Genomic DNA, 22,732 nt, shown 5'->3' with positions numbered 1-22,732 from the left:
CACTATATTCCCCCCATAACCGAGGTGATTCCCCCGTGGTAAGCACCGTTCCATAGAATGACACCACATTGTGTGGCCAGGTACCCTGCTATTGTCTTACACCACGATACAAGGGATGCTACCACACAATGCACACACAATATAAGCACATGAGTCTTGTGGGTTGCTTCTCTCCTATTATCAGACATTGCAATACAGAGAATGCTCCCACGCGACCCCCTCACTCTCTCCCTCCTCTCGACGTACCTGCAAAGGTCATCGTCGATCTCTCTCTAAAGCTCTCTCTCTTTCTAGGCTCCAAAAATGAGTCCCCGTAGGCCCACTCGAGCCCCTTTTTTATTATATCACGGGCCCCCGTCTCAGGCTTTTACGTTTCCTCGACAGGCCTGTAGAGCTCTTTATTTTTCTCGACATGCTTGCCAAGAAAATTCAGGTTGCAAATTTCAGGCTTAAATATGATCATGCAAAGTGTAACTGTGTGAATATGTTAATAACACATTCTAATCACATAAAATTTTACGTGATCACATGATTATTAGATCTCTGTGGGCGTGACATGGGCCTTAGACTCCTTACTTGCTCAGTGCTAAAGTAGCCAAGAAGTTGGGAAAGTCACTTAGTTGCCTAGGTCTACCTCTAGTGTAGCTCTCTCTCTCTCTCTCTCCCTCCCTCTCTCTCTCTCTCTCTCTCTCTCTCTCTCTCTCTCTCTCTCTCTCTCTCTCTCTCTCTCTCTCTCTCTGTCCCCCCCCCTTCCCGTCCACACATGACATGGGACACCAGTGTGACGAGATCAATGAATCAAATGTGGCATGCACAGATTTCGAGGTGCTAGCCATGTGGAAAAAATACTTGGGCATGTATTAGAGCTCATTCAAATCCTATCGCACAATTCAAGCCCTTGGCCTAGCACGTCCGAGTTAGTTGGTCTAACCAAGTCTACAATACTATATCACACAAGTTGGTATTTACTGAAGCTTGAGAGATGGGATCGATGTCGGCAAGGATTTGCTCTGATCTAGAGGGGACGGACAACCCACAATACATAGACGACGTTTACTTTCTCTCTTTCCTTAGGTAGGCCTCGAATCTATGACCTCCACATTGGCGCTAACCATGTGTCCACATGGGTTTGGTTGTCCAACACTCCACTTCGCAACATGATAAAGTAAACATGCGCATGAAAAAGTAAACTCGTCCCTGAAATGTAAACTTGACCGCCATCCAATGGCCGTTCGTTGTCACGAAAACAGTGCCCGTGTTCACTTTCATTGATCCCACCTCTTGGAAATCATTTAAAACTATGTGTGATATAGTGATGAGGTAACCAAGTCACCTGGGCACATTGGCTGAAACAATTTTTATAGCTTTGATTATATGCCTTCTTGGCTATGTCAGATGACGTGGACACTCATCCAAGGGCAAATATCTTGCCCGCAAAAGATGCAACGATCCGTGGCACAGACATTTGGATAAGAGGGGATATATGTCTCAAATTTGGGGGGGGGGAGATAGGGGGCAAGGTGGCTTTAATCTTAGCCGTTGGATCATCAAGCAAATTAGGGATGAACTACGAGAAGGTAACCTAGGGTGTGATCATGTGCCATGCCAACATGGGTAGCGACGCGCCCTAGCATGGTGGTGAGGCTTTCGTGTGTTCGACCCACATTTCCAATGGTGGGTAAACTAGGGGTAAATTCAGAGTGAACTAGGGGTGAACTTGGGGTGCCATTTTTGTCTCGAGTGCACCCTACTTCTCCAGGCAATTGGACGACTGAGATCAAAACCGCTCCTTGCCCCAAATTTGGGCCCTAGATCACTCCTAGCTAGGACTAGAAAAATACATTTTTCCTAATTGATCAAAATAAGGGGAAACTTGAAATTCTTCCATTTTTTAGGTCAAAATTTGAAGCTTTTTGCCGGTAATTACACTAAAACTTGTGTAAATTTGCCGGTTTTCTTAAGGGCAAGTTCAAAATCTAACTGGGATTTTATAATTTCAGCCGATTAAAATACACTAGGCCCCGGTTTTTTGCTCTTGGCTGATCCTGCGTGAGATAGTAACGAGAAGAAGAAGAAGAAGAAGAGAGTTTTAACGTCGTAGGAAACTATCCCAAGAGACCTTAAAGATCTAGCAGGAACCCCCCCCACACCCGGGCAGCCTAAAAAAAAGACCACCGGAACTTAACTCTGAGAGTTATCCTGAAAGAGAGAGCAATGGCGAAGGTGGCAGGAGCAGCGCTCTTTGCCAACCTCAGTTCTCTGCAAGCCGCGTACCCGCCGAATCCTAGTAGTCGGAGGAGCTCTCACCTCTTCTGCAGAGCGGCCCTTGCTCCTTTTCCCTCTTGGACGAAACGACCCAGTCATTTGAGCTTTCCAGAGCATGAATTTTCAAGATTCAAGTATGTCTCATTTTGTGTGTGTGCGTGTGCGTGTGTGTGTGTGTTAGAGAGAGAGAGAGAGAGAGAGAGAGAGAGAGAGAGAGAGAGAGAGAGAGAGAGAGAGAGAGAGAGAGAGACTTCAGCCTTCGATCTAGTCTCCCATCTCACCTATTTGAGTATATATTGGCAAACATGTAATTTGTCACTGGGGTGCCTGATGTGATTTGCTACATGTGGGCCTGTTCTCTCTGGCTTTAAAGGACATCTTTGAAGTTTTGTTGCCTGGTGCATGATGTAGTTCATGTGGAGGTGGGCAGAGCAGTTGATAGTTGGGGTATTTATGAATTGGTCTTGATCGACCTATCATCGATGTCCTTAACATGAGCTATTTGGACAGTTCTAGCATTGGAAGCTTATTAGTCCCGGAAGGGTTACTAGATGGATGTGAATAGTGCATTTATTAGGGGAGGATCTTAAGCAAGAACTTTATATGGAGCAACTTCTATGCTTTTTTGTTGTACGCAAGGAGCGTCGTGTTTTGGATTGCACCAGGCCATTATATGGTTTGAAGCAAGCTCCGATGGTGTGGTAGGTTGGAGCTTGCGGAGCACGCATACATACTCTCCTACACGATTTTCTCAGAATGGGTTGTTGGCATTTGTCGTTGCGTTTTTAATTGACCTTATCTTAATTTCTTTTTGAAGAAAAAAGGAGCTGTATACTGTGTACACAATGCACATAGACCTCTAGGGATGTTGGTGTTCACACTTGGAAGCCTTAGCGGAAAGCTTCTCAGTTCTCAGTACTTCGAGAACAACGCGTACATGCGCTAGGTGCTCAGACAAACTTCGGCTGTAGATCAAGATATCATTGAGAAATACAACAACGAGCTGCCTAAAAATGGTCTTAGCAGATCAATCATCATCTGCTGAAACGTAGCTGGAGCATTGGTTAAACCAAAAGGCAAGACCAAAAACTCATAGTGACCATAACGCGTATGGAAACCTGTCTTAGGAATATCTTGCAGTTTGATCCGTATCTGATGATAGCTTGATCGCAGGTCTATCTTTGTAAAATACAACGCTCCATGGAGCCGATCTATCAGATCGTCCATGCGTGGGAGGGGATACTTGTTCTTAACAGTGAGCTTATTCAACCCTTTGTAATCCACGCAGAAGCGCATAATGTTATCCTTCTTTCGAGAAAGTAATACTTGCGCTCCCCATCAGGATTTACTTGGCCGAACAAAACCCCTATCGAGATAATCTTCCAGCTGTCGCTGAATTTCGTCCTCCTCGATTTTACTAAACCGCTAGGGTTGTTTGAGAAGGGTTGACTACCAACCACCAACTCAATGCCATGATCTACTCCTCTCGAAGGCGGCAAGCCAGGAGGTAGATCATCGTGAAAAACATCCTTGAAATCAGTCGTGATTTCTCGGATAAGGTTGGATTCGTCGGAATCCCCAAGTTTAAAAGAAGAACATGAAACTGTCACGTGACACATCCAACCCTATGTGTCCGTGGACAAGCTACAGCACGACAAGGGTTGAGTCAGTCCAGTCAGTCTAGATTTGGACAAGCTACAGCACGACAAGGGTTCAGTCAGTCCAGTCAATCTAGATTTAGAAGTGATCTGACACTTTTGTGAGTCTATTCGTAGACCGTGCATGCCCACTCACTTAGCGTAGATGCATATCCTCTGGTTGCACACAGCATGATCATAAGCATTCCCATCAGAATCCATCAGAATCAGTCAAGGGAATTTTCCAGTGATTTTAGCCTATTTTTCCTATTTTTGACATTTTTCACTCATTAATTTAAGTGACTTTCTAACAAAAATAGGTAGGGCAATTTTGCTAAGTTTGTATATAAGCAAACCAAAGTTAGCACTAAATGGCAGAAGAGGCAGCAGGAGCTCCACGCTCAACAGGCAACTTCTCAGCAGAACCCCCCAAGAGACCTAGCGTTTTTGGAGCAAAAGCCTAAAGCTAGCGTTTTGGGATCAGATCAGCCTGGCGTGTTGGTGCAGAGCAGATCAGCCCCGGCGCCATCGCTACACAGCAGATCAGCCTAGCGTTTTTGCTTTTGCAGAACCACGGCGACAGAAAGACCAATTTCAGTCCCTAGCGTTTTTGATTTGTAGCACAACCTCAACGTTTTTGCAAATCAACAGCAAGGACCATTAGCGTTTTCAGTTTTCTGCAGTTAGACATCGCAGATCAAGTCCCGAACCTCGCAGATCTCACCTTCCCACAGCAGTTCCTCGCCGCACGGTCAGTTTCCGCAAGGTTTACAGTTTCAGCCCGGAAAACGCAGATTTCAGCATCTGCGTTTTTAGCGCGTCGTCGTCGCATCGTTGCCATCGACATCGTCACCGACATAGAGTCAGAATTCAGTAGATAGAAGATTAGCAGATTTCAGCCCATAGTGTTTTTGGATAGCAATAGAAAGATTGCAGATTTCAGCCCTTAGGTCGACTTCGTCATCACCGTCGTCATCGTCGACATATCCTAGACTTGTATCAGTCTCATGCATCACCAATGTACCAGATTGTGCAATCATAAGTAGACCACTCTCGCCGACGAGAGTGGGGCCTTCGGAGGAGGGTTTTACAACGTCTCGGTGTCGTATCTCTCTTCTCTCTATCTCTCAGTCTCATACACTTGCACGCACAATGTCCATTCACTTTGTTTGTGATCATAGCATTCTCTCATTAAGAACGGAAGGCTCTACCTTCCATAAGAACAAAAGGAACCTTGAGCACAGTTCGGAGCACTCATCTTGAGCAAAGCGCAAACATTCATTCCGCTGCACCTAACAGAAACATTTTTACGAAATTCAATGACAGAAGTACCGAGCACTTACGAATCAAACCAAGCAGATGGGACACATTGATAAAAGTCGACATCAGAAGACTTTGTATCTTTATACATTTCCAAAGCAGCAACAACTGGTATTGCAAAATCATTATTTACAAAATTTTGATTACAAAGCGATATAGATACATGAGACATGTCCTGCTTAACAAAAACAAGAGAGTGATGTACATAGTCTATATACAATGAGTCTTGTTTATCATAAAACCATGGAATTCCTAAAATAATATTTGCTTTGTCCAGGCGCATGATGTGGAAATCCAGGTTCTCTTTGTAATCAGCCAACTCGAGCGACAAATCTGGAACCAATCTTCTTCTCTGTGTGAAGCACAGAGAGAGAGAGAGAGAGAGAGAGAGAGAGAGAGAGAGAGAGAGAGAGAGAGAGAGAGAGAGAGAGTTACCTCTCTGTTGTAGGCTACAGAAAAGCGTCTCGGAGGAGAGAGCGCCTGCGTTGAGAGGCCAGCGTGGATTTTTTTTTGCAGAGCTGGCTCCTAGTTGGAGCTGGTTATGCGTGCTGGACACAAGCCTCCACGAGCCCAAAGATTTTCTCTCACTAGTGCGCTGCCTACAGAGTTCTCTCTCCACGCGTCACCAACAAGCCCTCTCTTCGCAAAATAACCCACGCTACTGATTTTTTTTTTAACGCTATCACTTAAGACCTGGTTTATTTAGAACAAGTAACCCTTTTATTTTTTTGAAGTGGCCAGGACATTTGTTTCTTTTAACTAAGGTCTGAAACTTGCAGTTTATTAAAAACTCACTTACAGAGACTAGCAAGTTTACAGCGAATGGAGTTTTTGGCTCTCCTGCTTCTCTCCCACCGCCTCTCTCTCTCTCCCCTGCTCACACTCCCGCGCTCCCGCCATCACTTGCTTGCCTTCGGACGTGTGCGCTGGCGTGTAGCGCTCTTCGGAGTTCGACTTTTTGCGATCGAAAAGTGTCCAGTTTCGCGTGAAACCTTCAGTTTCTCACGCACTTTGCCATGGATTCCTCCAGCTCCGGATGTGCAGCGTGACGCCGCGCCCGGTAATGTTCAAATTCCGTTCATGCATGCTCTATACACATGGATTACAAGTACTTTCTAGAGTTTCAACCAGCGTGTTACCGCTCTGAAAATGCGAACGTTCAGACGAACATTCGCTTGGCCTCTCTCGAAGGGGTTGTGCAAGGGCTTAGTTCCCGACTTATTGCTATGGAAAATACGGCTCAGTCGACGATTGCGCGTATTTTCGAGGGCGAAACCCATCTCCAGCAATTGCGGACGCGGATTGCTGCTTTTGGGCGTTCACAAGGTGGTCCAACTGCCACGATTCCGTACAAAACTACAAATTTCTCAGGGGAGGAGAAAGAATGTACGGAATTGGTTGTAAATAACTGGCTGCATCAGTGGACCATGTATTTTGATCTCCATGGGGAGCATGATGAACGGAGGATTCAGACGATTCATCTCTATTTGGGCAGTAAGGCGCTTACTTGGTGGCGTGATATGACAGAGAAGCCTACGACGTGGGCTGACTTTTGTGTGAAACTCAAGAAGGATTTCGCAAAAATCGATCCTTTGAAAGCCTATGCCAAACTGTAGAGTCTTTCGATGAAAGCTCTGTCTTTTGATAAGTATACAACGGCTTTCAAAGAAGCGCTCACCTTCTGTAAGGTGGATTCTACGCACGCTGTGCACATGTATGTGCTGGGATTACATGAAGATTACCGTTGGGCCTTAATCAAGGACAAATCCCCAACTGATGTCGAGGATGTAGTGGCAAAGGCCAGGACGTTCCATTTGGTAAATGGAGCAAATTATGAGAAGACAAGAAGTGCAGACCATCAATCCGGTGAGGGCGCTTAGAGGAAGCGACCCCGATTCTAGCACAAGTCCAAATCACCGCAGAGATCTTCTCAGGAGAAGAAGAAAGCCAAAAATGCTTCAGTTGTTGATGCAGTGAAGAAGGGGGCTTGCTTCGGATGTGGCCAGTGTTGCTAAATTGGCTTTATCTGACATAAAAATAATTCTAAATGAATTATTGGATTTATAAGTGAGAGGGTTTTCTCGCTTGGAACACCAAGGAAAAATAATTCTAAATGAATTATTGGAATTTTAAGTGAGAGGGTTTTTCTCAATGGAGACATCCGAGTACAGAGTATTCCTAGTGCGTCATTCAAAGTAATGACGGGAGCATTGAGAACGGGAATATCTGTAAGGCCACCAGGAACGGGTACTTCTGATGCGTCACATCGGATGGGTGACAGGGAGCATCGGAAAGAAGTATCCGACCATCTGGGAACGGACATCTCTGATGCGTCATAGGATGGGTGACATAGAGCATCGTGAAGGGGATTGTACCGTAAGTTCGGTAGGAAAGGACTAGGTGATGGGTATTCCTGATGCGTCACAAGGTGGGTGACATGTGCATCAAAAAGGGGATATCCATAGTCGAGAGGAAATCCAAACTGGAAAAGAGGTATACGCGTAAAGACGCAAGCACAAGAATAAAGATGGGTTCTGAGAAGCTTTTCTTAAAAAGCGGAATAACAAGTTTTCCGGGAAGAGCAAACGCTTTCCCGCGAGGAATCTATGTTTGCATTGCATTCGTGCATGTGGTTGCATCCAGGGATGCTTGGGAAGTGCTGTGAAAGCATTGTTTTTAACTTATAAGGTTTTATTGAGTTTTTGGGCAGGTTCATACCAATTTTAAAAATATGCCGACCGTCCACTTAATAAGTGGGCAGCTACTTAGAAAATAAAGCAACAAAACCAGCCAGCGAATTCTCTCTCCCTATTTCAGGTAGAACAAAAAAAAAGAAAGAAAAAAAAACCGGCCACGATCTCTCTGCGAGTAGCTATTCGTGCTATGGTGAAGGAGCTATAAAAGCACCACATGCCCTCACTGAAGGGAGGTTGCTAGCGCCAGCAAGAGAAGACTCTGCCGCCAGAAGACGCGAGAGATCGCGAGACTAAGAAGCACGGAAGTCGCTTTTCCCGCGCAAGAGCGACAGGTATCTATTGTGGATTCGCCATACGAATTGTTGTCGTGTGTTTGCGTGTGTGTTTGTAGGTACTTCATCGCGAAGGAGAAGCGAGAAGGCTTTTCGGCCTACGCTTGGGAATTCTGGAAACGAAATTCGGAAATTGTCTACGGAGTCTCAACTCCGAGTACAGACGGAAAAAGGATTGAGAGATTGTCTCTCGGATTTCCCTTACGGGAAGGAACGACCATCGAGTCAGAGATTTAGAACGGAATGTTTTTCTCCGGTTCTTGTGCTTGTAAAAAGATTCTCCCTAATAAAGAATACTCTTTAAGGGGGGGGACGAGCCCATCTTCTGGTCCCCAGTACTGTGTCGATCTTCTCTCTCTCTCTGTCTATTTATTTCTCTCTATATCCTTTGGCTTCAGTATTAAGTGATAAATTCTATTTATCCGAGTATATTTTATATTGTTATGCGCTCCCGTTTGTGACAGCCAGATGGGTCACCAAATCAAGGATTGCCCCAAGAAGAAGACAAAGAAACCGCAAGGTCGTCCTTCGTTTCAGATTCACGAGATCTTAGGTAACTCTGATGTCACTCAAGTTGAAATCCATCATTTAGCGCACAGTCCATGCACTAACTGTACTCTTAGCACCAATGTGTTTGGTAAGCACGATCTTCTCCGTTTCCTTGGGAAGATAAATGGTCATGACGTGACCGTACTCCTTGATAATGGAAGCTCACACAATTTTGTGGATGCAAAATTGGTGCAGAAACTGAGCCTGCGGACGTAGGACAGTGACCATGAGTATCGCGTGAAGATGGCTCATGGCGAGGATATGGATGTATAGAATCGGATACAGAGAGATTTTAAAAGTTACTGTACGCCGAATTTAGTCTAAATTCAACAAATTAATGAGAAATACATTGATTTTCATCGAAAACCAATAAAATTAATAAGTAATCCTCCAATTTTCAACACTTTCACCTGCCAGTTTGCTGATTTTTATAAAAAATCAGCAACTGAACATTATTTTTTTTACCTGCAAACATGCTCATGAGAAGAAAATAATCAATCAAACGGTTACTTCATCAAAATCTGCATGAAATAGTGATTATCCGACTCTAACCAGCTGGTAGGTGTGCACACATTCCTTCGTGCAGCCAAGCCGGCTCTGATACCATGAAACGAAAGCAGGGAGTGGATCTCCCGGCTACACGGACCACCTATAGACTTGCGTCGGACGAACCACCCGACCATAGCCACCATCCGGCAGCTCCTATGTGCTCGGACCAGCGTCCGAGGACGTAGGCGTGCACCTGTAAGACCGAGCGTCCCATAGCACCCGGCCTCACCTCCTCGAGGTGACCTCACGCACTCCCAGCCTCGCAGGCTAACCACTGGCACTCTGCCAGTGGGGGTCGATAACTGCAAGTGAGGCCTTGGCCTCCCTTTTATAATAATGGCCGGCCAGACTGGCCGGGTTCACACTACGTCCGCCCGGACATTGGACGCCCATCCCGACGGCGTCTGGGCTAGATCTCCTGTCCCAAGAGCGGGACATAACATGCGAGTAGAAATCGCATCCAAAGAAAAGTCCCATAATTTCCAATCCTGCATACGGCATATGCCGAAGCAAGCTCCAAATCTGACGATAATGTAGGCCCAATCCAATAGGTGCTGCCGCTCGAGAAAAGGTAAGCGAATTCCCTGATGAATCCACCACATTATCCACCATGCAGATGCCACGACCAGAGAAGAAGTAGGCTTGACGAGGCAACTGATCAACCAGGGTAAAAGAGAACGCCCTACTCCAATGAATACTTTCCAAATGCAACGAATTCCCATCTGCTTGCTGCCTGCCATGCCAAGAGAGATGATTCGTAACAACTCCAAGCTGAGCAAGCCAGAGGTGATCAAGCAACCAGGAATATTACCGACTATCTTGCCAAACATAGTCTCCCAAAGGGAAGTCTGCCAATGAGCAAACCTCAAAGGCAGGAGTGACAACATGTCGATATATGTCAGCAACCATAACTATCCATGGTTGAGACTGCAATGCAAGCGTGGGCAATAACATAGCCTTCCTTGCCAATGCATGGCGGCGAAGGTCCAAAATATTCAGCCCGCCAAGACGCTTTGGAGTGCAAAGCTTCTCCATTGCTAACAAACGGAGGCCTTTCTTATGACAACTGGTGCGCCACAAGTGAGATAGAATAGTAGACATTAGCAATGAGAGGTGGGAGTGAGGCCAGTGGAGCAATGGCAAGTAAAACTGAACATAAGCCATCATGATACTTTGCACTATACGAAGTCGAACATGCCATTTAGACAATTTTCAATAGTGCAATTTGACATTCAATCGTTGCATGACCCAATCAATTTGTAGCGTATTAGTAACCTGCCAACCGATAGGATATCTTAAATGCCTGACCACCACATGCAGTTCGAGAATCTCGCCAAGCCACAAAAGATGATTGTAAGGTGCAGCGGAAATGAATGTTGAACTTTGCTCAAGATGAGTGCTCCGAACTGTGCTCAAAGATTCCTTTTACTTACGGAAGGGAGAGCCTTCCGTTCCTTTAGTGAGAGAGTGCAATGGACACAAACAAAGTGATGAACACTGTGAATGAAGCTGCTGAGACTGAGAGATAGAGAGAGAAGAGAATACGACACCAGAGATGTTGTCAAACCCTCCTCCAAGTGTCACAAACGGGAGCGCATAACAATGTAAAATATACTCGGATAAATAGAATTTATCACTACTGAAGCCAAAGGATATAGAGAGAAATAAATAGAGAGAGAGAGAGTGAGAAGATCGACACAGTAATGGGACCAGAAGATGGGCTGGTCCCCCCCCTTAAAGAGTATTCTTTATTAGGGAGAATGTTAGTACCTAGTTCTACACCCACTATTGGGCATTGACGACGTTAGTGGGGATGTCGTGGTATTTAGTCAATACTATGCATGATGGAGCTGATGGTTATATTGTCTCGTGGATGACTACCATGGGTCTGTACCTTGCACTTTCCTTTAAGGGTGAATCTGGGCTTATCCTGGATTCATCTAGGTATATTTTTACAAGCACAAGAACCGGAGAAAACCCCTCCGTTCTAAATCTCTGACTCGATGGTCGTTCCTTCCCGTAAGGGAAATCCGAGAGACAAGCTCTCAATCCTTTTTCCGTCTGTACTCGGAGGTGAGACTCCGCAGACAATTCCGAATTCCGTTTCCGGAATTCCCAAGCGTAGGCCGAAGCCTTCTCGCTTCTCCTTTGCGATGAAGTACTTGCAAACACACGCGCAAACACGCGACAACAATTCGTATGGCGAATCCACAATAGATACTTGTCGCTCTTGCGCGGGAAAAGCGACTTCCGTGATTCGTAGTCTCGCGATCTCTTGCGTTATCTGGCGGCAGAGTCTTCTCTTGCTGACGTTGGTAACCTCCCTTCAGTGAGGGCATGTGGTGCTTTTATAGCTCCTTCACCATGGCATGAATAGCTGCTCGCGGAGAGATCGCGGCCGTTTTTTTTTTTTTTTGTTCTACCCGAAATAGGGAGAGAGAATTCGCTGGCTGGTTTTGTTGCTTTATTTTCTAAGTGGCTGCCCACTTATTAAGCGGACGGTCGGCATATTTTTAAAATTGGTGTGAACCTGCCTAAAAACTCAATAAAACCTTATAAGTTAAAAACAATGCTTTCACAGCACTTCCCAGGCGTCCCTGGATGCAACCACATGCACGAATGCAATGCAAACATAGATTCCTCGCGGGAAAGCGTCTGCTCCTCCCAAAAAACTCTTTAAAATATTCGGCTTTTTAAGAAAAGCTTCTCAGAACCCATCTTTATTCTTGTGCTTGCATCTTTACCTGTATTCCTCTTTCCAGTTCGGATTTCCTCTCGACTATGGATATCCCCTTTCTGATGCACCCGTCACCCACCTTGTGACACATCAGGAATACCCATCACCTAGTCCTTTCCTACCGAACTTACGGTACAATCCCCTTCACGATGCTCTATGTCACCCATCCTATGACGCATCAGAGATGTCCGTTTCCGGATGGTCGGATACTTCTTCCCGATGCTCCCTGTCACCCATCCGATGTGACGCATCAGAAGTACCCGTTCTTGGTGGCCTTACAGATATTCCCGTTCACAGTGCTCCCGTCATTACTTTGAATGACGCACTAGGAATACTCTGTACTTGGATGTCTCCAGTGAGAAAAACCCTCTCACTTAAAATTCCAATAATTCATTTAGAATTAGTTTCTTGGTGTTCCAAGCGAGAAAACCCTCTCACTTATAAATCCAATAATTCATTTAGAATTATTTTTCTGTCAGATAAAGCCAATTTAGCAACACCAAGGGCCCCACTCTCTATGGCAAGAGCGGTCTACTTATGATTGCACAAATCTCTACAATGCTTGGACTTGCCGACGATGTCGACGACGATGAGGGCGACGACGAGACGGGCTGAAATCTGAAAATGCTAAGGGCTGAAATCTGCAAATCTTTATCTGCTGAATTCTGACTCTATGTCGGTGACGACGGCGATGACAACGATGCAACGACAACGCTCTGAAAACGCAGATGCTGAAATCTGCGTTTTCCGGGCTGAATTTGCAAACTGCGCTGGATCTGACCGTGCGGCGAGGATCTGCTGCGGGAAGGCGAGATCTGCGAGGTTTGGGACTCCTACTGCGGCAACTGAATGCTGAAAACTGAAAACGCTAGTCTTCTTGTTGGTTCCATCGTGGTAGATCTGCAAAACGCTGAAATGCTTGGTAGATGCAAAAACGCTAGGGCTGAAAATGGTCTGGCTGTGGGTAATCTGCTAACGCTAGGGCTGATCTACTGTCTACTGTCGCCGTGAATCTGCAAGTGCAAAAACACTGGCTTCTGCAATTGTGAAAATGCTAGAGTTGTCGTGGGGGTTGGTCTTGCTGAGAAGTTGCTTGTTGAGCAAGGTGCTCCTGCTGCCTCTTCTGCCAGAAAGTGCTAGCGCTAGGTTTGCTTATATACAAACTTAGCAAAATTGCTCTTCCTACTTTCCAACAAAAGTCACTTAAAAATAATAAGTGAAAAATGATAAAAATAGGAATATAGGTCTATGCACTGTAGAAATGCTATTGATGGGATCTGATTGGAATCTGATGGTCATGCTGTGTGCAACCAGAGGATATGCATCTAATCTAAGTGTTTGGACATGCACGGTCTGCGAACAGACTCACAAAAGTGCCAGATCACTTCCTTTTCTAGACTGACTTGATTGAACTGAACCCTGATCATGGTGTAGCTTGTCCACTGACACATAGGGTTGGATGTGTCATGTGACATCCCCTCCTTTTCAAAGTGAGGTACTGGTACAGAACTGTATGGCGTCGAGGGAGATCGCCAATAACATCCTGGAAAGGACTCTTCATCGGCTCACTCTGATGCGTGGGTCATGCGATACTTGGAACTTCATAAAGGTCTGCAATGCCTTCTTCTTTGGGCGGCGTCGAAAGCGACACAAAGTCTTCTGTGGTTCCTTCAATGCTTCAATTTCGTCTATGGACGTAGGTCCACCTTCTTCAAGAATCTTCGAGGCTGAAAATTCTTGAAACCACTTCCAACACAAAAACATGAACATACCCATTCCATGTAAAGTGACTGGAAAAAATCTCGTCTTCTCTAAAGACTGTGCATGCAATGTAGATGAACAAATAGACGGAGCGCCAACCCGTTCACCACACACACACAAACAATGAGATCGAATCTTGTGTTTCTGATCTAAATCAATCAATTGTGGCAATTCACAATGTAAATGCCCATGCTTGGTGCTCGTACTTTCTTGTGCTCTTTCTACGACTGTGTCATGCCAAGGGAAAGACATGGAATGTCACTTCCTTAAATGCATACTTTTCAGCTTTTCATGAATCATCTGCATACATCCGTGCTCATCCAAATTCAGTTGTTCTGGATTTATTGAAGTCTTACATCGCTAATTAGAAGACTCAATGGGATTTTTTTTTTTGCCTTTAGTGGAATTTTCCTACAATAACACGATTCACTCTTTGACAGGGAAGGCGCCATTTGAGATCATTGAATGTGCTCCGAAGGTTCAACCCTTCCTTAGCACCAAAGATAAGGTTTTTGAAGCCGACCAGTACATGAGAGACTTGGACACTGCTTTTGCCAAGGTCCGAGAGGCTTTAGTGAAAACTCAAGAACGACATAAGAAGGCAGCAGATTGACATCGACGAGATTTGAAACTGAAGGAAGACAATTCGGTGCTCCTACGTTTTGAGAAGGCACGCCTAAGAAAACGAAACGGAAAGGAGCGGCTTTTTCCAAAGCTTAGCATGAGGTATTATGGCCCTTTCCAGATAAAAGAAAGGATAAATGATGTCTCCTTTAGACTCAAGCTGCCCGATACTTGGAAGATTCACAATGCATTCCATGTGAGTCTATCGAAGCCTTTTAAAGGTGATGTGCCAGTTGATGGGGAGCCTGATGAGCAAACCAAAGTGGAGGAAAGCGAGGAGATACTCGTTCCAGAATAGATTTTGCTACACAAGGACAAAAAGATATAAGGTAAAGTGATTAGGCGGTTCTTGGTTAAATTCAAGAACTATCCTACATTGGATGCGAAGTGGATGGAGGAGGACTTAGAAGGTACTCCTCAGATTTTGGAACTTTACCTTGAAGCATTCGGTTTAGCATATATGGTCTACTCGGATCGAACCCTGAATTTAGCAAGGGGGAATCTAGTGCAGTGGATTTGCACAAGAGGGGAGTCACTCGGCTCCTTTGTCAACAGTTTACCCCGATTTTTGAATAAGGTCAGTGATGTCCCTTTTGGGTTTTAGGGATGCTAATGGGCTGACCAGTATTCTGCTGTATCACTTTATGACACAGAATTCCCGAAAATGAATATGATTGATTTGTACTCTCTCATGTGACAGAATGCAGGGAAAGACGAAATGACTGCAGCATTTCGGTCTCATAAATCTCTATATGCTTGCAATAAGGATTAGTTAATTGGGCATCAGTAAGGTCCGGAATGGATCTAAATGCGATTACTAAATACGTTGCCGATGGTCATGGTCTGAGATTTGGAATGAATTTTTTTGTGATTTGTCATGTGATGTCTTGTGATGTGAGTGTTGTTTTGTACAAGTGCTAGATGTGTCGTGTCTAGTGCGTCCGTACTAATAGTCAGCGTCTACTAAGACAGTTTAGGGCCTCTGTCTGTTTTGCAGGCGTGATCGAGGGTGATTAAAATTCTTTCAAGAGGGGGCTATGTCACAAACTGGTGACGTGGTAGAGCCACCTGGACAGACACACACCCAACTGGTGACATGGCAGATTGGTTGACAATACGGATTGCCGTATTTCACGGTGACTGGCTGACATTATGGAATTCCGCGATACGTGCTGAATGCTGACGTGGCAGCGTACGGACAGGTTAACGTGGCACTATACAGACGTCCGCTTTTTGCACTGACAGCAGCGTACGGACACCCACTTTTTGCGCTGATAGCAGCGTACGGACTTTTGCAAATTACGCTGACAGCTTTTTGTGGCAGTTTTTGGACCAGTTGATTTTAGATCAAATTGCTTTTGAGTTTGAAAGCTTTTGGGGTTCTGCTTTTGGCATCCCTTGTAACTCTTTATAAGTGACCCTAGGGGCTCACTTTGCAGAGCATCTGGACGTAGAGTCTGAGAGCGAGCACCCGCGGGTCGGTTGTACTTTGCTCAAAGATTAATATAAAATAAATACTAAAAGGGGTGCCAGTCTTTGGGGCCAATATCTCTTGGCACGGAACTACGCCGGGCCGTGTCGTTTCTCTTTCAATCTGTGAAGTATTTTGACGTGAATCTCTTCTGTGTCGTGGTAGAATCTTGACTTGGAGTGTCCAAGTTTGTTACAGATGGCCACCAAAGGGTGGATCTGGGGCTGATTTGCACTTTCAATGCGAGAGGAATGAAGGGCTGAAAGCACAGATCTTGACAAGGCCGATGATGGACAGCAATGGGAGCACCCTATGCAACGAGGGAATGGCTGAGAAGAGCCTCAATGGGCTACCAAAGTTCCCAACTGCTTGTGGATGGCTGACGATAGCAAATCTCGTGCACCGCTGGTGAGGAAGTGGGCTGAAAACTGAAAACGCTGGGCTGAATTTGTTGTTGATGCAAAACACTGGGCTGATGTGTGACTTTGGAGGGCCTTGACTTTGGAGGAAAACGCTGGCAGGCTGATGCAAAACACTAGGGATTGCTCTTTGCTAGTGCTGGCTCATCTGATCCAAAACGTTGGCTCCCTTGCTCCCATTATAGGCTCCCTTTATAGGCCAAGTTACTGGTTATAAACTTTTTAAGACTTAGGTAGGGCAAGTTTGGAAGACAAAGTTATAAAAATAAATCATTAAATTGATTTATTAATAAACTTGGTGAAATTGTGTCACATCTGCCCACTCGAGAATCCGATTGACGTGGGGAATAGCTCGTTGGATTCCTCTAACCTAAACTACATGCACATCTTGCCAGATGCCCAATGTAGTGTAACATCTGTCAAAACGCTTGTACAATCCATTTATGCAAGAGGGTTCCAAAATTGGAAAACCTAATTTGATGGATTGGTTCGGACATGCAAGTCTTGCAAGCAGGCTCATAAAATTGTCGGTAGTAATCCTCCTAGGATTCTAGACCTTCCTATCTAGGGATAGGTGCAAAATTGGCTCTGGAAGTCGATGAAGCATTTCCACGTGGCACATGGAGCAATGTGCACGTGACAGTGCATTCTGATTTACCATGTTTTTGGATTGGTTCTAGACACATGTAGAAGACTCTTTGTAATTGGTTACTCCCCATGTTTGTAGAATAGCAGATTCCTTGTTTGCGTATTTTTTAGCTGGTCTCACACACACATCGCTGGAAAAGTTTGTACAAACATAAATGAAAAGCTTAGCAAGACTTCTAACAAAATCTGCTGCTCTTTCTTACTAATTTTTCCAATCCCTCCCACGTAAGTCCAGCTTGGTAAGACGAAAGCAAAGGCTCAAGCTCAAGCAAGGGGATATTCAAATTATGGTGGTGTTGTCACAGTCAAGATTCCTCTTGGCGAAGGCTTTAAACATTTGTCATGTTGACTTTGATGTTGTGTCGTTCATTCTGCTTGTGCCTGTGTTTTTGGCTTATTCCTTCTTATTCAAAGTTTTTTATGTTACTAGCCATACAACTAACCATTTTAGTAGGTTTTAATTGTGGGTACAAATGGGTTAGAAAATAAGTTGTGGTTGCATGAAATAGGGGTTTTGGGCCTGCAGAACAGTGTTTTGACCCATTGAACCTACAAGAAGACCCCTTTGAAATGCTACTTGATGATTGGAGAGATCTGTTCTTACAAGTTCTGCAGTCACTAAAAGGCAAACAATCAGCTAAAAGCCCAGGAGGTGCATCAGGTGGAAAAGGAGCTGCAGGTATACTTTCTTTTTCTTTTTCTTCTGAGTTGATAAGTGTTCTCTCTTCTGCCTTATCCCTGTGTTGTATAATTTTGAAGGTTAGGAATGAAGTCTTATAACTGACTGCTCCTTGATGTAAATGGCCTGAAAATTGAGTTTTGTATGAAGTTTCATTCATGTAAGCTTCCCTGATTTATTTTTACATCTGTTTTTTTTAAAGTCATTTTAAGTAGCTGTTGTTTTTTGTGTGCTTTGTGAAAAAAATAAAACAAGGCACTGTTATGCTTGTTTCATTATCTTCTCTTTTTTATAATTTTTTTGTGTTTGGTGCAAGTGTTGTAACCCCTCTTTACAGTTCATAAGCTCAGACTGTTTTAACCTTAAAGAGGTGTATATGTGTTGAGTTGACAAGTCAAGTTAGCTTGCTCAAGTTTGAACAATCAATTTCACAATGAAGCTACGCTGGCAAATGACATGCTGAGTGATGCTTAGAGAGAGGGCAATGGGGCAGTCTTGTAATGTGGATATCACTGTTCTGTATCAGAAACATAGCATGTTAATGTCCCAGTTTCAAGTGGATGAAACGTGGAAGTAAGCATTAAGCTTCAAATCAAAGTTGTAGAGATTGTACTGAAGCAACAACTTCAATATGCCTCACTTATGTTTATGGCGCATTCAAGGTTCATGTGGTCAAGAAGCTGTTTTAGAATCTTGGGCAAAATCAATGATACTTTGCCTTTATAGTCCTTGAGGGTTGTAAGATGAGTTGCTCAGCTACCGTTGTTTTTGTTCACTTCACTCCCAAGTACTTGCCTTTTTTAGTTTTGCATGTTAGTTTGAAGACATTCAAAGAACCTTTGCTTTTTGTATTGACAGCGGCTATTGAGGATAGCTCAATAGAATTTGGTGATTTCTTCAAAGGTCAATTGCCTGGAAAGTTCTTGAAGCTCCTAGCATGGCTAGCTTTATCACGTGTTGGAACATACATACCCCTTAGTGGAGTTGACAGGGCAGCTTTTCAAGGAAGCTTGGACCAGAATAGTTTGTTGGGAACACTTGACTCATTTTCTGGTGGTGGTATTGGTAGGCTTGGAATTTGCTCTCTTGGTATAGTTCCCTTTATCAATGCACAAATAGTGTTTCAACTACTTGGTGTGCTATACCCTAAAATTCAAGATCTTCAGAAGAAGGAAGGAGAAGCTGGAAGAAAGAAAGTTCTCCAGTGGACCCGCTATGCATCCGTGGGTTTTGCTGTCTTCCAGGTATTTGCTTTGCACATGTTCTTACAAATTTTGTTGCCTTATCTTGTGATTATACTGTTTTGCTTTGTGTATTCACAAGTCAACAAAACCTTATGCCTACAGTCCTTTATTGAATTTTGTGTCTGCTGCGAGGGAAGGAAATATTTTATTTGCATCTGCTAGATGCCCATGAGAAGAACCGAGTACAACTGCCTGTGATCTCTGGAAATATTGAAATTAAAACAACATGTAGTAAATGTATGATCGATCGATCGATTGAGAGAGACAGAGAAAGAGGCATGGTGTCATGTAGCTGCTGCTCAGCCTGCCTCGCCCTGTTACCTCTGAATTTGTCTGCTCGTCTCCGCTGCCGGTCACAGTGCTGCTTCTCCATCTGCACATCTTCTGGCCAGCCACAGCTCGCATGCTCCTGCTGCTGCTCCAGACACTCTGCTCGCAGCCGGCCTTTGACTGATGGTCCCTGCCGCTGTGCCGGTTAATCGATGACTGATGTGTCTCCCCTTGTCCCTCCCTCCTCCAGACGACTTCTGCCTTTGCCATGGCTCTCCATCTGAACAGCACATTGTTGTCATTGCCATGTGATGGGTCCCTCCTGTGTGTGTGTGTAGATTTTTTTTAAAAAATAAAGTAAATCTTGAATTAATTACAGATGGGAAACTCAAACGTGAGGAAAACCCATCAGAAAGATTAGATACAAAGAAGAACACAGAAGTGTTCTGAAAGGGGAAGGCATTAAAAGCACACATAGTAGAGCTGTAGGATATCCAAGGATATGTCCCCAATATCAAGGGCAAAATGTAAGGGTTGCCCAAGTGAAATCCGGAACAGAGGAAAGGGATCCACATCTTGCTGATGGAATAGATGAAAGTTGCGCTGGTGCCATAAGGACCGTAGCGACCAAAACTTGACCCAGGTGATGGAAGGCTGGTTTTCTGTGTTTAGGTGTATGTGTTGTGTGTGGGTGTGCCTGATGCTATTTGTGTGGGGGGAGAGAGTGTGTGTGCTGCTGAGCGTCGAGTTGCTGCGCGATTTGGCCTGTGAACCCTAACGCGACCAGTTTCTCTCAACGACCTCTCTTCAGCCCAGCGCAACGTCAGCAGATTCTCTCTCAGCAGGAAGGTCCTTGCGCAGTCTTTCAGCCCTTTATACAGCTTGTTTGCTTAGGTTAAAAAAAAAAAAGTGCGTGTGCGTGTGCCTGTGCCTGTGCGTGTGGGAGAGTGAGTGTTCAGCAGAAGCTCGTCAGGTCGTTTGTTCAGGTTTGGTGCTCTTGTGTAACACAGACAATGTCTGATAATGTCTCCAGCTTAGGCGCAGTCCATTTTTAGTAAACAGGTTTGTGTACAGAATAGTTTTTTGGGTAGAGTATAGTGGGTAGTGTACAAAATTGTTGTGCCTTTTTAGACCTTAAGATTTTTCAGACTCCACTCCCTTGGGATTAGAAGTAGATATCTATGATAAGCGCCTCAAACCAGAATATGCCAATCTAAATATCATCCGTATGCCTCACATTTCTTCGAACATATCTCTTTTAGCTAAGTATGGTGTCATTTGCTCTCAACTATTTAGATTTTCTCGTCTTTGTGCTAGTAAATCTGCTTTTGTTGTTCAATCTTGCCATCTTATTTCTTTACTAGTTGAAAAAGGATACTCATTCAAAAGAATCATGAAAAACATTCGTTCTTTTTTGCATCGTAGTAAGTTTATTTTTAATGTTTCTTCCTTTGGAATGTTCAAGATAATCAGTAGTAAATTCAATAGAAGTGGGGAGCTAAAAAACCCACTTATTGTTTGACTTAATAACACCTTATGTTATTGTTTTGATCTATCACGTCTAGTATTTTTACTATAGCTTGACAAATGCTAGCCTTTATCATGGCTGAGTATGCCCATCACCTCCTGAGGGTGATAGAGACTCAGCTCGTTGGTTTTGTAGAGTATGTTCAAAGCATGAATGACCTCTATACAAACTTGCACCTACTCTTGGGCATTGACGACGTGAGTAGGGATGTCATAGCTGTTGTCCAAGCTAAAGGTGATAATCTTATTCTTCCTGTTTGGACAAGTAGCAAAGTTGAGGTCAGATATTGTCAAGTTTGGATCTTTGCTCTTCGTAGGTTTGTAGTAGTATTCATTTTTTGATTTCGTATTTAGCTTATGTGAGGACTTTCTTTAGAAGTTGTGTGAAGTTTGATTTCGAGGATTAAGTTTTTAAGATGTCTTATCCTTTTTTGCTTAAAGTTGAGTACTTATTTTAAGCCAAGTAAGTTGCGTCAACTTATTTTACGCATGCCTTTTCTAAAAACTTTTTTAAATTAATAATGTTTTGTTTTATCTAGTTTTGTTTCGTAGCAAACAAAGTGATTTAGTTAGTTAGTTAGTTTGTTTTGTTTTTTGTTTTTGTTTTTTCTTTTCTTTCCTTTTCTTGTGTCCCTTGCTTTTATAGTTTTATGAGTGCTTTATTCCCTCTTATAATTCGTGAGTTCAGACTATTCTGAACTTATGAAGGTATACAGAATTTTGTTTTTTTGGCTTACAGTAGTCAGCTGTACATAAACGCTAAGTTCTCAGTGTATGTCAGATTCCGGTGTGCCCATTATCAGCTCATACAAACGCAGAAAACAGATGGCACATGAGTCCCCGGAAATGGGTGAAATCCGAGCGTGTTTGTTAGAAGATTTTGCAAGTGCTCAGAACGCTTGGGAGGGGTAATAACCCGCTACTGAAGTGCTCATTCTTGTTCAAGCTTTAATGGACTCAGTGGTGCAATATGCTTTAAATGCAATTATTTTGTTCTTTCCGGGCAAGATGCCTACTGCGTAAGATGTGGGTTAGTGGGTAGACTCCCTTCTGAAACGCCAGGCAGTTCGAGGTGTTTACTTTGGTGCCAGAGGATTCTATGAAGTTTTGCTAGCAGACATTGATGCCCATAATATGGTGCTTGAGTTGTCTCCTTTGTTCTTTGGTACTCAGATGACACATGTATTGCCATGGCCCTTACCAAGGACTATCAAAGCCTAATCCGTCATAAGTTCCCGGTATGGGTGGAAATCCTCGATTTCCCACGCACTAAGCGCTACTTTCTTCCTATGCTCACCTCTCATTTGGGAAAGTGATTTGTTCTCCCAAGCTTGATGCCAATACAAATCGCTTTTGTGTACTTTGGGATATGGATGTTTCCACCCCTGAAGGTATTACTGTCAATTCGGGGGACCCACTCATTGGGAAACGCCCTTTCAAGCTCAGATGGGGAAAATTTACAAATTTATGTGTTCGTTGTGGAAAATTTGGACATATGCCATTTGAATGTTCTGAGCCTATTTTGCAACCCCCTCCTTCAGCTGTCCCTACGCTTGTGGTTTCTACTGAGAGAAGTCCCTAATCCCACATTTGCCGCTGTTGCGGCTTCTACGTTGCCTGATGCTTTCCCTGTGGATGAAGGCAAGGTCAAACCTGCTGTTTCCCCCAATCCTCGGGGTAAAGGAAAGTCTGTGTCTACTCCTAAAACTAAAAACAAAGGGAAGAAGGTGGACTCAGTGGAAGGATCTCCCTAGGTGACCCCGAAGAAAACTGTTAAGATGCGTTCATAGCTCTCCTCTTGTAATTATGTACCTTCTGAAGTAAAATCTACGAGGCAAAAACCTCTTGCAGATGCATGGAATAAGGTGCTGCACTCTTACAGAGATGTCGTGGTTCATGGGACTTCTCAATCACTTGCAAGCCTTGTTGCCTCTGAGACAGGCATGCAGAATAGTGTGGTTGAGTCACGGGCTACTGATGTTGATGTGCTTATGGGCACGTCAA

At 44.1% G+C, this 22,732-nt stretch overlaps 1 protein-coding gene across 1 annotated transcript in view; it reads left to right on the top strand.

The window, feature by feature from the left end:
- The first annotated feature begins 2,144 nt into the window (after positions 1 to 2,144).
- SCY1 (SECY homolog 1) overlaps positions 2,145 to 22,732 on the top strand; it is a 98,562-nt gene continuing 77,974 nt past the window's right edge. The window contains exons 1-3 of the mRNA XM_086495396.1: positions 2,145 to 2,399; positions 17,518 to 17,687; positions 18,546 to 18,931. Of these exons, the coding sequence (XP_086351522.1) occupies positions 2,215 to 2,399; positions 17,518 to 17,687; positions 18,546 to 18,931 (741 nt within the window). The 5' untranslated portion in view covers positions 2,145 to 2,214. The remainder of the gene's footprint in view (positions 2,400 to 17,517; positions 17,688 to 18,545; positions 18,932 to 22,732) is intronic.

The sequence above is a fragment of the Adiantum capillus-veneris genome, chromosome 22 (genome assembly GCF_014529385.1).
Source record: "Adiantum capillus-veneris isolate H3 chromosome 22, ASM1452938v2, whole genome shotgun sequence".
Taxonomy (NCBI): domain Eukaryota; kingdom Viridiplantae; phylum Streptophyta; class Polypodiopsida; order Polypodiales; family Pteridaceae; genus Adiantum; species Adiantum capillus-veneris.
The sequence above is the reverse complement of the archived record's forward strand: the minus strand, read 5'-3'. Positions and strand labels throughout refer to the sequence as shown.